The following is a 15,265-nucleotide window of genomic DNA, read 5'->3' on the forward strand; positions in this document are numbered from 1 at the left end:
ATCTTCCATGATTCAAGACAAGACACACTCTGACTGTGTAAATAAATTGTCACATGGGTTTCAGAGTACCCAAAGTAAATGGTCACTCACAGTGTGTTTAAAATAATCAGAATGCAATCAATATTCTTGGGGGTCAAACTGGAGAATTCCCACACTAAGAATACACGGATGATCCAACGGCTACACCGTGTGATCGTGTTTTAACTGATGCGATCAGCAAGGCAGCCAGTTGTTGCAGCGAGACGATTAAATTCAGTCCGTTATTACTAGCCACGCCCCCTGGTTCCGTTCCCCCTTTCCCTGATTGGCTACATTTTCAGTCGCCAGTAATCTCTGTCCAATGAGCTTAATCGTTTTTCACATCGTGGGCGTTTCCGTGCACACTCCTGGCCGAGACCGGGAGCTAGCGTGTAGCAGCCGTCCATAAACAGCAACGACACCACGGTGAGCAAGAAAAATACATAAATTCATCCCCTAACACAAACTGAATGAGGTAGTATGTGGTCGCTGAACGCTAAGAGAACCAACGACGCTTGTTACTTTTTTATTAGTGTGTTTATTTTATATGTGCGTCATAAATGTATCCATCTGGCTTTGTTCGGCTAAGCTAACCTGCTAACTGTTAGCTGAGCATTCAATGGGGTCTCGGTCTTGTCTCCTCGACCATTTTGCTGTCTTTACGTGACAGACCAACATCCAAACATAATCTACCGTTGAGTCTTTGCACTTCTACATAGTCCCCCAGTCGACAAACATGACCGGTACGCGGTGTTTGTGTGTGTTGCGGCTCGGTGAGCATGTCTGCGCAGCTATAAACGATGCGTGATCCGTTTTCTTTTCTCGTCGGGGTTGCTAGCTAGCTAGCTAGCTGCCGAGGACCAGTCGAGCTCTGCACTGAATTAAAATGGCGTCTGTTTTTAAATTTCCCTGATGGAGCTCCGGGGTCTATTTCTTAGTAACTCACTCTTCCGCCTGGAAGAACACAACTTGTGTGTCAATGTAGGTTTAACAGGTGTGCCGGCGGCTTGTTGGTCCTGGAGCCACACGTTAGCAACTTGTTGACTAAAACATAAAAAAATAGGTGGCAATGTTTATACTCGTTATTGTTTACCCTCTTTACCGCAACTGTACTGTATCGTAAATCATCTGTAATGCTGCAAATTATCTTTAAAAAGTCAGCGCTGGCACGTGTGCGCGCGGTGGGTGTGTCACGATAAATGAGTGAGATGTGCTGCCTGTTGACTTAATAACCCCACTAACTCCCAGATCACATCGCTTCGTTATTGTTGTTTTGAGGCCCCACGGATGAAGAGCCAGTCATCCGTGGATGACTCGTGTTGACCTCTACTCGGAGATCCATCACATCGAGCAGCACAGCCCTCACTGGTCTGTTTCACGTATAAGTCCAGCAGGAACACGGCGTTTTAAGACCACACACCTGCCTGCTAGGAATCTGAAAAATGTCCGCCTTGCTCACACGAAGAGGAATGTGTACTTAAAAGCCTGATTTATTACAAGTTGCAGCCTTTCTGCCTGGGAAAGTCTGGTTGCATTTAATCCCTGAGGCATGCGTTGGCGTGTCAACAATCCTCCTCAGTTGCTCCAGCTACTATCGACTTTATGTCACTGATGGATAAGAGAAGCTCGTCAGTGACTGAGTGTGAAGGGTTTTACCCGTTTCAGTGTTCAAATCAAATATGCCATTCACCCCCGTGGATCTACCTTAGTTGTTAGTTGGCTGCACATTTTCCCTCCCCTCTCCTTTTTAAGTTATGTTAAAATGTGTGTCTGTTTTCCCCCCCCCCCCCCCTCCCGCTGTACAGACGGACTGCAACATTGTCATCGGCTGCAGAGAAGATATTTTTCAACGCTGCGGTTCACTGGATAAGGGTGTCGCCACGGTCTCTAGAACAACAATGGTAATGACTTAATTTAAGCATCTCTGTGTTTGTACGTGTGACAATAGGCTGGCAGCAGCCAAAGCACGGGGCACACTTGCCTCAGCGTGGGATATCACTGGCAACGGGACAAATAAACGCGGCGCCTCTAAATTAAGTCACAGGGCTGGTGCCAGCGTCTCTCCAGTCTGCCTGGGGCTTTAGGAACACATGCTCCAGCTTCTACACCACCGCTCCCCTCTAAATAGGCTTTGGCTGCCTGTGTGTACACGGGGCTTGTGTAATCACTGGTGTTAGAAGCTAGGCCCAGACATGAGACCTTGTTGCTTTTCTTTTGTATTATTATTATTATTATTAATCAAAGACAAGAGAACGAGCGTTTTGCAGGTCGACCATAAGCCTGTCCCATAAAGCAGGATTAATAACTGTTCTGAATAAAACCAAGAACATTTTCCAAACTGCAACATGGACTGAAGTTGAGCTGATCTGTTTTTTTCTGTCTAGTTATCCAGGTAACTCAATAATCCTGCTTCCTAGATACAGGTCTCTGTTGTATGTAAATAGTAATGATCTTTTGTTTTTAATTCTCAAAGCACCGTGTCTGTTTTTGCTAACCCGGGCGCAGCACGAACCTCTCTGGTATTTTCTTCTTCATTAACGATCTCGTGTCTCCCCAGCCCCCTCCAATGCGCCACCGCTCCATGCGCGTCTTCATGAACGATGACCGCCACGTCATGGCCAAACACTCCGTCATCTACCCGACTCAGGAGGAGCTGGAGAGCGTACAGAACATGGTGTCCCACACGGAGCGGGCCCTCAAGGCCGTCTCCGACTGGCTGGATAAGCAGGAGAAGGTGTCCCCCAAGTCGGACTCTGATAGCGCAGACACCGATAAGGAGAGGTGAGGAGATGTCGGGGCTGCCGTTCCTCATGTTCAGCCGTGAGGACAATGAGTCATTCAGTAAGACGTGTTTGAATTCCTCTTCTCTAACCACCGTCTTTGTCTTTCTTGTGCTTCTCCCATGTGTCTGCTGTGTAGTGAGCACAGAGATCAGGCAACCCGCTCTCTGCGTGGCGTAATGAGGGTGGGCCTGGTTGCCAAGGGCCTGCTGCTGAAGGGGGACCTGGACCTGGAGCTGGTGCTCCTCTGTAAGGAAAAGCCGACCATCAACCTGCTGAAGAAAGTGTCTGAAAACCTTGTGACGCAGCTCAAGGTGAGAACACGGCTCAGCTGAAGCTTTGGTTATACTCACGCTCGCATATCGTGAGCATCCGCAGACGGCGTGCGAGTTCTGCACATGAATGGTTTATGTTACGAGTGCACCCCAGAGATATGCACAGATATGCACAGAGACTGTAGGTGTAACCGGCGAAATGCCTTCAACCAACCTCCACAATGCAGAGGAGGGATTGTAATTGTCTATACTTGACTCATGTCTCATATTCATGGACTACAATATTGCCTTTATACAAGCCCTGTAAAGAAACATGTTAAGTATTCGATGCATTATTAAAAAACAAACAACGGTTAAATATCCTGACAACAATTTGGTTTGGCTGCAAAATATTTACTCAAATGAAGATTTTGAACACCTGCTGTTTCTAAAGCATCTAAACATGAGTTGGCCTTCTTTGTATAACCTCCAGACATGTAGATAGTGCTTTTATCAGTGAACTACGGTCACGTGATCGCGCACGGCAACTTACAAAAATTCAGGTGCACGGCCAAGCGCTCCACACGCCGGCCGTGATTACGCCATTTTCTGGCGCGCGGCCGACTTCCCCATGGCGAGTATAAACTAAGCTTAATTCAGTGTATTGAATAAATGTCATAACATTTTCATTATAGAGTCAAAGTGATGCTGGGTTTGTGAGGTCGATACAGATATTAGTTTTAGTGTTTACAAGACAATATATTTGCATATATCCATTTCCACATAAAAAAAAAACACAACATAAACTTAAATAAAGATCACTTATAGTTGGTTATTGAAGAATTGTGACAGATAAGCGAGACGTTTTACGGTTAAAAATAATCAGCTCATTGCTCTCTGGTGGACAAACTATGTAATGTTGACACTGGCTCTACACAACTATATTTCAGTTTTGTTACTTATCAGTGTGCATATACAGTAAACCGATACTCGATACCATAAATCTCTGATTGGATCATCGGTCTGCCAATTTAGCCGCTTGGCTCTCATTCATATGATACCAGGCCTAGTTAGACCTAATATGAATGTATTTGGTACCAAAAAAGAATGTAGGAAATAATAACAATTCTCTTATTTTCACAATAGTCTGATCTTCAACACAAACGCGGCCTTTGTCGCGCCTTAAACGCGTTGCTCTCTCACAGGCGATCACAGAAGACAAGTACGCGGTGACCCAGAACATCCTCGAGGCCAGCATCGTCATCAAGAACACCAAGGAGCCCCCTCTCACCCTCACCATCCACCTGACGTCCCCACTGGTCCGCGAGGAGATCGAGAGGGCCGTGTCCGGAGGTAAGCTCCGACCCCCGGGGGCCTCGGTGCTTCTTCAGCGCCGCCACCTCCTCCAAGCAGGGAGGCCCGGCCGGCAGCCAGGCTAGATAGATATTGTTTATTGGGCCTTCAATGGAGCCGGGGGACAAGAATGCACCGTCATGTAATGAAACTGCGCTATGCTTATAGCTACCTAGACTCTCTCTCCATCTCTCTCTCTCGTAGTTCCATGTGATGTAATTGTACATTTTTGATGGCCCAATATACAGTATAGGGCAGGTAGTTTACTGACTTCTTTAACGACCAAGGGCACCAACGAAATGAAGGCTTACTGAGAAGTTAACCAAAAAAAAAAAAAAAAGAGAGACCACGTTGTTTGCATGTGTTTTATCATTGATGGTGAACGGTTCGCATTGCAGCAAAAATGAGTAGCAGAACATGTGGTGAAACTGTCCGCGGTCGTTGGACCCACCAGCGGGCTGTTGACCGTCTCTGGTGTTCATTAGCAGGGAATGCTCGGGGGCTACAGATAACGACGAGGGATTCTGCACACTCAAACAAACGCAGGGGTTCGACCCCAAGTTGTTAGAAAGCCACAGACTAAGGCATCATGGGAGATGTGTGTAATCATTAAGCCTGACTGCAGCTGTACAATTGCAGACGCCATTGTTTTTGAAAGCAGTAGTGAGGATCTGTTTTAGCAGGTGTTCAGCCTCGACCTTATCTGTCGCCCCGTGCGAACAGTGATGCCCAGTTTGGGTTTCCTTTTGTTTTCTTTCTTATTTTAAGCCATCAGTTTTGCTGCAGTGTGGACTTGTTTTGATACCCCACTTTTTGTGCATCTGATAACTTCTGCCTGTGGTTCCAATTCTGATTCTCTCTGTCAAGCCTTCTAGTTTGTCAATTTTTAGGGACGCTGGACCTTTGACCAACTGGCCGCTCTCTGTCTCGGAAGGGGCAAAGTGCAGCGCACCCAGTGTCGGGGCGAAGGGGAGGGACTCTGCCTCCCGTTAACGGCAGAAAAGGAAAAGCAGAACCTTTAAAAAAAAAAAAAGCTCTGAAGCAACCACGGAAAGACAACCTCCCATTTGATACGACCTACTAGCCCTTAAGAAATGCACATTTTGTTATAACAGGGATGTTTTTATTATATTTTTTACTAAGTCAGGTTACAACCCACTTCACAACTCTGTCGTTCTGGTGGGTTTTAAGTCCAACCTTATGTGTGCCGGGCCGTACAAAAGCGATATTAACTGGGAGGTTGAGAGCGCCTGGTGGTTCTGCGGTGGAGGGGTCCCCCTCCCCTTCCCCCTTCCGGCCTGTGGTCTGGGAAGGCTGCCTGTGTTCCCCCTGGCCGGCTGACAGAACTCCCCTTGGTCAAACTGTACCTTGTCTTCTTATTCCACCTGCCAATAGAATCGCTTTCAGTCAACGATCCCCCGGAAGTTCTGGACAGGCAGAAATGCCTAACTGCCTTGGCGTCTCTCCGCCACGCTAAGTGGTTCCAGGTTTGGATCTTGTCTTTATTTGTCTCTAAAACAGAAGTAGTTTTGGTTTCATGCCGTTTGTTCTTTTTGTCTTTTGATTTGGGCGTTCCATGTGTTTTTTTTTGTTTTCTTCTTCTTCACTCTTTTGAAGTGTACTTCCTGTAGTAATACTTGATGATCTGAATGTGTGTTTCTTAGGAAACCTTTGTCATTACACTGTTGTAGCGTTGCTTTGCTAACTTAACAGGTTCTACTGCCGTGCCTTTTTGTTCTTTTCTTTAAAACAAGTTCAATGCTGCTTTTTAGTTCCTTTACTCAATCAACAACAAACGTCTGGGACTAATACACCGTGTATCCAGGTGCAATATTTCTCTCATGTCAGTGTTGGTGTGAGTGAGTTGTCGGTGTTTTCACATTTCTACAAGCCGCTGCCCCTTCTGTAGCTTTGAAGACACGGTTGTTGTTTTTTAGTAGTGAGCCGTGTTGATAATAACTCATTCTAGTGTGCGTGTCATATTTTCTCTTTCGCACCGTAACAATCAGTGCTCCATCTCTGCAGCTTTTGCAGAGTATGTGGCCTCGACTTTCCCCGCTCTCTGGCTCTCTGTGTGCCACAAAATCAACAGGAATATTGCACCTCGAGTTTTTTTTTTTTTTTTTTTTAAGCCACCACTGACTTCACTACCGCCTTTCGATGACGGCACAAAGGAAAATAGATTTCTTTATCGCACATCAAAGCTGGCATTGAGTTTGAGGTGTCTTTATTCACACTTCAAACGTAATTCATGAGCATGTTGTCTCACGTCTGATAACCACGCCGGCTATCCACTCAGCCACGAATACGACTGATCATGTTTAGGGTCTCCAAACATTATTCTATCATGCAATGTATCCATAATAACAAAGCTACGCTGTTCCAGTCTGTGTGGCTTCCTTTTTTATTTATTTTTATTGACTTTAATTTATTTTGCCGTTAGTGTTGCTTTGGGCCTCACATGGTCGTCCTCATCGACTAAGGCCGCTTGTCCTCCCCGTGCCCCTCCCTGCTTGTGTCCTCAGGCCAGAGCCAACGGGCTGCGCTCCTGCGTCATCGTCATCCGGATCCTACGGGACCTCTGCGCCCGCGTCCCCACATGGGCCCCGCTCCGTGGCTGGGTGAGTGAGAGCCTCTCTACAGCCTCAGTATAGCTTTATAGTCTTTATGAAGCAGGTGAATGTGGCTTCTGGGAACCTAGAGATATGTAGGAGGGAGTTTTATCAAGACCCCAAAGCTATTATTATTATATTATTATCAGAATTCTGATTTTCTTTTGATAACGCTTTGTCTGCCTGGATACAAAAAAAAAGATGTCACAGTTGTTAAACTGCTGAGATCCTGTCTAACGCAGTGACCTAAAATCTCTCCGTGTTAGTAGCCGAGCTTAAAAATAGCACCCTCAAACAACACGTGTCTCTCTCTCTCTCTCTCTCCCCCTCCCTCTCTCTCCCCCGCTCTGCAGCCGCTGGAGCTGATCTGTGAGAAAGCCATCGGCACAGGGAACCGGCCCATGGGGGCAGGAGAAGCTCTGCGGAGAGTTCTAGAGTGTCTGGCTTCAGGCATCCTCATGGATGGTATATGTATGTGAAGTATCCTCTCTCTTTTTTTATTTGCATTTTTATTTATTTTTTCTTCCCACTTCTAAGTGCTCCCTTATGTCGTTTCCCTCTCGCTGTAGACGGTGCTGGGATCTCTGATCCGTGTGAGAAGGACGCCACAGACGCCATCGGTCACTTGGACCACCAGCAGAGAGAAGACATCACGGCGAGCGCACAAGTGAGTGTGATACCAGTTGTTTCGTGTGCATATTCACAATTTAGTGAACGTGGAATTGACGCGGCGTCTCTCGTTCCTTCAGCATGCCTTAAGGCTGTCGGCTTTCGGACAGCTTCACAAAGTGCTTGGGATGGATCCCCTCCCTTCAAAGATGCCCAAGAAACCCCGTAGCGAGACTCCCATTGATTACACAGGTAAACCAGGCCGGCTCACCTGTGAGACTCAAACAATCCTGACCGTCGGTTATTTAGATTTTTAGATTTATGGTGTCGATGCAATGAGGTGCCTCGCATGTACTTATGGTATCATTCTGTGTGTGCGTGTGTGTTGCAGTGCAAATCCCACCGAGCACGGCGTACGCCCCACCAATGAAAAGGCCCATCGAGGAAGAGGAGGGAATTGATGACAAGAGTCCAAATAAGAAGAAGAAAAAGCTGCAGAAGAAATGTAAGAGCTCGTTCAGCTCCTGTGTTTGTTGGAACTTACTTAAAGAAACCTTTCCTACATCAGAATGGACCAAGAAAACAGCTGTGCTTATTGAATTAGTCTGTTAATCAACAGAAAATAATAAACAATTTTGATAATAGACTAATCGTTGTAAATTGAATACCTTTTTTGTTTTGGACAAAACAAGCAATTTGAAAATGTCACCTCTTAGAACTTGTGATTTTTCATAATTTTTTGACTGTATAGTTGAAATGATGAATCAACTGATTGATGAGATATAATCAATGTAACGGGTACGTTTCTAACCGTATGTCCTGCTGTTAAACCAGCTCCAGAGGAGAAGGCAGAGCCCCCCCAGGCGATGAACGCTCTGATGAGGCTCAATCAGCTGAAGCCGGGTCTCCAGTACAAGCTGATCTCTCAGACCGGCCCGATTCACGTCCCGGTCTTCACCATGGCTGTCGAAGTGGACGGCAAAACCTTTGAGGCGTCTGGTCCGTCCAAACGCACTGCCAAGCTGCACGTAGCTGTAAAGGTAAGGAATACATTTCTCTGTTTTTCCCCTTAGAATTTCAGTTTTTTGTTTTATTTTATATTTACGATGACTCCGTGTGTACAACTGCAGGTCCTCCAGGACATGGGCCTGCCCACAGGAGTGGAACTAAAGACCGCTGAGTCGGTGAAAGCAGAGGAGGTGGTTGTACCGGTCACTGTGGAGGAACTGAAGCCAGTCGTAACACCCATCGAAACCACCGCTGCCGCCACAGGAGCCGCCAATGCAGACACCACTGATGCCGCAGAGGTACAATGCTCCTCCCCGTGTGTCGTCGAGTGACGGTCGGAGAGAAGTTTGGGCTGATTTATTTATATATTTTTTTTATTACTGACCATGTCTCTATAACTGTCAGAGCGCTCGCCAACAGGGACCAATACTAACCAAGCACGGCAAGAACCCCGTGATGGAGCTGAACGAGAAGCGGCGCGGCCTGAAGTACGAGCTCATCTCCGAGACCGGCGGCAGCCACGACAAGCGCTTTGTCATGGAGGTGGAGATCGACGGGCAGAAGTTCCAGGGGTCGGGGTCCAATAAGAAGGTGGCCAAGGCCTACGCCGCCCTGGCCGCTCTGGAGCGGCTCTTCCCAGAGGGCTCCATGGCCGAGGCCGCTAAAAAGAAAAAAGGGCCGCCCATGGTAAGAACAAACTCTCCAGGTTTAAATCACAGTCGATGTGATCTCGTGTTTTAAAGGTATTTATCAAATATGATGCTGTCGGGGAAAACCATAACAAGAAGAACTATTCAATAAATTAGAAAGCTGTGTACGGTGCAATATTAAATAAAAACTAGAAATTCCTAAAGAAATTTTGACAGTGTGGCTTCTACTGCCCGAAGACATCGCAATATATAACTACACACGCCAATGTTACCGGTAGTATCGTTGAGCGTTGATTGATATATCGCTTCTCTCTTTTCTGCATTTTAGATTCAAATATTATAGCCAAAATATGGATACCGTGAGAAAGATAAGACTCTGCCGAACGCGCTGATGTGTTTTTTTATGTTTGTGGTGTTACGAATGTGAGCTCCAGAGCAATAGACAAAACTGGTACTGTCTGCGTTCTTTGAGAAATGAGTGGTCAGATTTAACATGGAGTCTAATGGAGCAGTTGGTTGGAGTTCATGTCGCTCTACGGCTCTTTGAGCCAAATGTGTAAGTCCGTTGGATTCCACAGACACTTTACTGCGACCAGCACAACATTTTAAAGCTTTTTGGCCAAAATGGTGTATAAAGAGTAAACATTGTGGGAGCTAGAGCAATTTGTTTGGAAAAATCACAGAATATTTTCCTGCTCCGCTCCACTCTGACAGTTAAGCTCTCACTCTAGCTCTTAACGAGCCGTGCAATACACACCCATTATAAAATCTGAAACAGACACAAAATGTTCCTGAAACTTAATCTGTGACTTCATGAAAACTGTGCTAGCTATCAAAATGTCCATTTGGCTCAATAAAGTGCAGCGTTTTGTCTACGTTTTAAACTTTGAATCATGTTTCTACGTTAATGTACGGCTAGTCAATATGGGCCCAAAGTTAAGTGTTTTTTTAGCTCTCTTCACGCCGCAACCCCATTCAAGTGAATGGGGCGATTTTGCTCCGTTATTTGGGATTTTCGGGAACACCGCTGGGCGAATCTCTCCGAAAAATAGATAGCACACTATTCTCGATCGGGCCGCACGTTTTAAGGTATTTTTCACGCCGCTGTTGGCAACGCTGTGTGAGGAGAAGCGCGCCAAACTTTTCGATAAAGATTAGTATTATTATTATTATTATTAAGCCCGCAGGATTACAGTCACTGAATTAATAAAAATCCTCTTTATGTGCATTTGTGAAGAGAATGTGATGGATATGATTGTATTTAGTATAAAATATAGATATTATACAAATAAATCAATAGAAATACAGCCAATTATTATTGACAATATGCATGTGTATAACTGTGTATATATGTATAATATATGCTAGATATAGTGTGTATATATATATATATATATATATATACATATTATGTATATGTAAAATCTGAGGTATATAGATTGCCATTGCTGAAATCAGTTCAAATATGTTTCTTTTCTTTTCCAAACAGAATATCTAATTATTTAACGAATTAATTAACGTTAACGGGGTTAAACGTCCTCACAGAGAGGAAAATTGTTGTTCAGCGTCTGACTTTAGTTTGTCTCCCTGTCAGCACGCGCCAGGCTTCGGCATGATGGGAGCCTCCGGGGCCGGAGACGCCGCTTCGCCCAGGGGCCGAGGGAGAGCAGGACGAGGTCGCGGGAGGGGGAGGGGCTTCAATAACGGAGGAGGCTACGGCCAAGGAGGTAAAAACACAGCTTTCGCCGTAGCAGACGTACTCTGTGTTCTGGTAAAACATTAGAAGACGTCATTATTGAGATCGACGGGGCTTTAAAGTCAGCGTATTAAACTGACTTTCATCCGGCCAGGTGGCTTCGGAACGTACGGCTACGGGAACAACACTGTCTCCGGATACAGTGAGTATTCATTTCACCCATTATGATAATCCTGGTTTGACTGGATAGCTGCTCTTTGTCTGGGCTGCAGTGAAGCTTTGATGTAAGAAATGGATGTTGTGTCCTGGGGCGGGATGGTGCATCTGGCCCGGACTGTAAAGAAAGCACTGTTACCTGTGTTCATAGCTACAGAACTAGAGAACGTGGCCTATTCTAGAAGACGGTTCCACTCCAGTGCAAACAAGACCACGTCATGATAAACCATGTTGGGACGGTCCCAGTTCAATGATTTTACATTTCTCTGCTTTAAGCCACAGGATTGAATCTGTTTTTGACAACCCTCCCCCCCTCTTATGAGAACCCATTTCTTCCCTCTGGCAGCCCGTTCTGAGGACTGACCTACCTGAGCGTGACAGGAGCAGAGAAATCTAAAAAAGACAACTAAAAAAAACCCTGACCAAATGAGTCACACACCTGCCTATTTTATGGCAGAAATTAAAAAAAAAATCAAAATAAACAATCTAATTTTGATATTTCCCCCCCCCCCTTCTCTGCCCTGTCTCACTCTTTAGGTGACTTTGTCTCAGACTGCTATGGCTACCACGAGTTTGCGACATAGATCTTCCCCAGTCTTATACAAATCAAAAACTGTCCTGTAGAAAGGATAACAAAAAAAAAGGACAAACTTCTCAGTAGTGTTCCAGCAGCATCATGAACTGTCTTCACCGTCAAGTCCGCAAGCCTGGGAATAAAGTGACCCTCTCCACCCTGTCTTGCCAGTCCACTTGTCACGTCGTGACACTTCGGGGGAGACGATCTGCCACTGCATGCGTGTAGACATAAGTCACCCACTGTGGATGTACCTAAACGCCTGGACCCCACCCCCCCCACCCCCACCCAAACCACACCACAGGGCTGATTTATTGTCGATTGCCTCCATGTGTCAGACCCGGCAGAGGGATTTGTCTCCGTTTATTTGGATCACGATTAAGTGAAGGCCTGTGGGAGCTGGACAACATACTGCCTTTTGGATTATTGTCAAGACTGCAACAGCCTGTCATCTCTGTCCTCTCTGTCTCTCTCTCTCTCTCTCTGTCCTCTCTCTCTCTCTCTCTCTGTCCTCTCTGTCTCGCTCTCTCTCTCTCTCTCTGTCTGTCTCTCTTCTATTTCTCTTTCTTTCCTCTCTGTCTCTGTCCTCTCTGTGACTGTCTGTCTCTGTGACTCTCTGTCTCTCTCTCTCTCTCTCTCTCTCTCTCCAAACTGTTTACTTAGATGAGAATACTGAGAAAAATCTTAACATGATTTGTTTTTTTCATTTTAATATTCTGTCCCTTCCAAACACGATTGAGATGTCTTTTTTTTTTCATCTGTTTTTTATGTAGAATCTGCCGTTTCTGTGTCATATCGGCGACACTGTTGAGTCATGGCTCCACTGAATGCATGATTGTCTTAACTTTGGCAGTGTCGCAGTATCCCATCTGTAACAGCAGTAGGCGTTGATGAACTGAGGCTGTTTGCCACTAAGTTTGCACACACACAGACTTTGTGAATTGGGGAATCAGAATGTTTGGGAAGGGAAGACTCCTTGCTTTTATATGTTCTTTTTTTTATAAATAAATGTGATGTCACCATTAATCGCTGTTACTCCGAATTAATTCCAGAGTACATGTCGAGTGTATGCAAGCAGTAGCTTTTCAAAATATGCCGAGTCGTGCCCATTTTAAGATTGTGCCATGCTGTTATTTCCCAGATTACTACAACAACGGTGGCACGAACGGAGGAGGCGGGGCATCGAACAGCCCGTTGGGTGGCCCCCCAGCCAGCCCAGTGCCGGGATCAGCTCAGGGCTCCTACGGCTCGTACTACCAGAACGACGGTGCCTACACCGCCATGTCCGCTGCGAAAACTGCCAAAAAGAAACCCCCCATGAACAAGGGAGGGATGGTGCCCTTTACAGGTCCCCCAGGGGCGAACAGTGGAGCCTTAGGGGGGTACCTGTCCAGCAACCCCCCCGGGCAGGGCTCCTATAACCAGTACGGCCAGGGCTACGGCCAGGGGAAGAATACTTTCAACCAGAACCAGGGGGGGGCGGGCGGATACTCGTACAGCACCGCCTATCCCAGCCAGGTGACGGGGGGCGCCGGAGGCAGCCAAGACTACAGCTATGAAGGTGAGTTAAGGGGATTGTTGTTGTTCATAGTCTAAACTATTTTGATACAGAATTTGATTTTACGTTTCAGCAGCGTGATGGCAGTCCTGTAATACTGTATCTGTCTGTTTGTCACGAGAAAGTCCACATCACGTTAAAACAGAAAACCAATGTATCTCATTAAAACGAGGAACATTTCTTGTTGAAAGGGACGAGCTGGTTTGTTCTTTAAAAACTTCAGTTGTTTAAAATGATAGAAATACATTCAATGCCTAAAGAAAAGACACTACCCTTGTAAAAATAACCGGTTTACATGGTGGTGTTTAGGTTTATTTTTAAAAAACGTTGACATATTTATTATCTCGTTAAAATAAATGCTCTCAGTTACTTGTAATAACGAGAAGATATTCTTGTTTTAAGAAGATCCTTTTCACGCTAACGTATACTTCATTACCATATTTTTCTTGGTATAACTACATACTAAATGATTCCGTCTTCTATTCTGTTGTTGTAACATGTGTTCACAACAATGCTTGTTTCCGCTGCCCATAAGTGGCCAAAAATATGATTTATTGCAGTTTTTCCATCTTTATAAGACAGAAGATGTTGTTGTACCTTTTTTCTTTTGGAAAATATTTTCACTAACTACCACACGCTTTCCTTGTAGGTTTCAACATCCAGTCCAATTACAACTCACAGGGGGGAGCGGGAGGAGGAGGGGCAGGACCCAACAACAACCAGGGCTTCGGCATCAACCACTCGCAGTACCAGAACCCAGTGGGCTACGGCAGGGGAGACGGCAGCATGAACTACCAGTACAGATGAACTCTAATCACTCCGCCTGTGAATCCTCGGCACAAAGCGTCGGTGTCTGGAACCGTCTCCAAAGAAAGCGACTGCCTGTGCTCTCTGCCTTTTTCCGTGTTTGCTTCTTATGTGCTTTTGGGTTTAAATGTGGCACATGAGGGACACAAATAGTTGTCTGGACTTTTTTAAGAGTCAAGAGATGAGTCGCGGCTGAATTTAGTGGTCTGTTTCAGTGGTCTGGTCAGTGCTTAGTCTTGTGTTTTTAGGTTATTCTTATTTTTATGATTTGTTTTAAATCTATGCTACCAGTCCTCTGCTTCATCACTAAATATTGAAGGCTGATTCTTCAAACTACTCACTGGCTCTGACTCTGTTTCCTTTTACTATGAAGAGTTGTGTGGGGACAGCCGTTTTCTTTTCTCCTGTGAAACTAGTCAAATCTTGTAGTTTTAAAACTACAAAGCTTGTTGTACTTTTTTGTAATAATTCATTAGACCCCGACTAGCTTGTTCTGCATTGCTTGTAATTTCGGCTTATTTTGTAATTTACCTGATGTGATGTAGTTATTTTAATAACTGTTTTTTGGAGATTCCTGGGAAATATACTTACATTCTGATGTCACATCCACATTTCTGCTCAATGTAGCTTTTTCATTGGGTTGGATTTGTTCCTCTTAATGTATAACAAAGTGTTTGTATTAAAAAATGATTTTTATTTTGAATAGAAGTCTTTATTAAAATATCAACTATTTGTACCATTGATACTATTATTATAAAGTGGGAAATACATGACCTAATAATGACCAGATTAACCGTGAATTACTTCACTGTTAAGGGCTCACCAGCTAGAGTTTTCACAACCTGGCAACCCAAAACTTTAATGGCTAATAACGTATCTCTCAAACATGGGTTTTTAATATTAGTTGCAACTGATATGGCTAGTTTGTGAAATGTGTCTTATTAGAAAGGGGTAAAACTAAAAGGTTTTATCTATAAGAAAGGTCAATTATGAAAATAACATAATATAGACTTCAGTGGCTCTATATAGTTGTGATGGGCTACTGTTAAAATAGGGAGGAGTTCCAAGTCATATAGAGCCTTAAATACTCAATACAAATCTTTAATTTGTTCTTATTCAGGATTGAAATT

General features: G+C 44.9%; 1 protein-coding gene across 3 annotated transcripts; it reads left to right on the top strand.

The window, feature by feature from the left end:
* Positions 1–363: 363 nt before the first annotated feature.
* Positions 364–14,843, top strand: ilf3b (interleukin enhancer binding factor 3b). 3 transcript variants are annotated; one of them, XM_076083279.1, is made up of 18 exons: positions 364–444; positions 1,824–1,919; positions 2,576–2,799; positions 2,938–3,112; positions 4,258–4,405; positions 5,801–5,892; positions 6,931–7,026; positions 7,371–7,488; positions 7,587–7,684; positions 7,767–7,878; positions 8,018–8,131; positions 8,461–8,666; positions 8,757–8,933; positions 9,040–9,321; positions 10,879–11,011; positions 11,135–11,182; positions 12,912–13,331; positions 13,978–14,843. In XM_076083279.1, exons 2-18 carry the CDS (start codon positions 1,917–1,919, stop codon positions 14,133–14,135), a joined length of 2,604 nt encoding a protein of 867 aa, XP_075939394.1. In that variant the 5' UTR covers positions 364–444; positions 1,824–1,916; the 3' UTR covers positions 14,136–14,843. The 3 variants fall into 3 exon arrangements, with proteins under 3 accessions (XP_075939394.1, XP_075939403.1, XP_075939412.1); XM_076083288.1 differs by having other exon boundaries at positions 9,055–9,321; XM_076083297.1 differs by lacking the exons at positions 12,912–13,331; positions 13,978–14,843 and adding an exon at positions 11,734–12,796.
* The last annotated feature ends 422 nt before the right edge of the window (positions 14,844–15,265 follow it).

This window comes from Anarhichas minor, unplaced genomic scaffold (assembly GCF_050575085.1).
Source record: "Anarhichas minor isolate MPS153535 unplaced genomic scaffold, ASM5057508v1 ptg000007l, whole genome shotgun sequence".
NCBI lineage: Eukaryota > Metazoa > Chordata > Actinopteri > Perciformes > Anarhichadidae > Anarhichas > Anarhichas minor.

Excerpts from the sequence above, each read along its gene's own strand:
- ilf3b (XM_076083279.1), top strand. Across the intron at positions 7,685-7,766 it reads ACATCACGGCGAGCGCACAA|CATGCCTTAAGGCTGTCGGC; the intron begins GTGAGTGTGATA and ends TCGTTCCTTCAG. Across the intron at positions 11,183-12,911 it reads CAACACTGTCTCCGGATACA|ATTACTACAACAACGGTGGC; the intron begins GTGAGTATTCAT and ends GTTATTTCCCAG.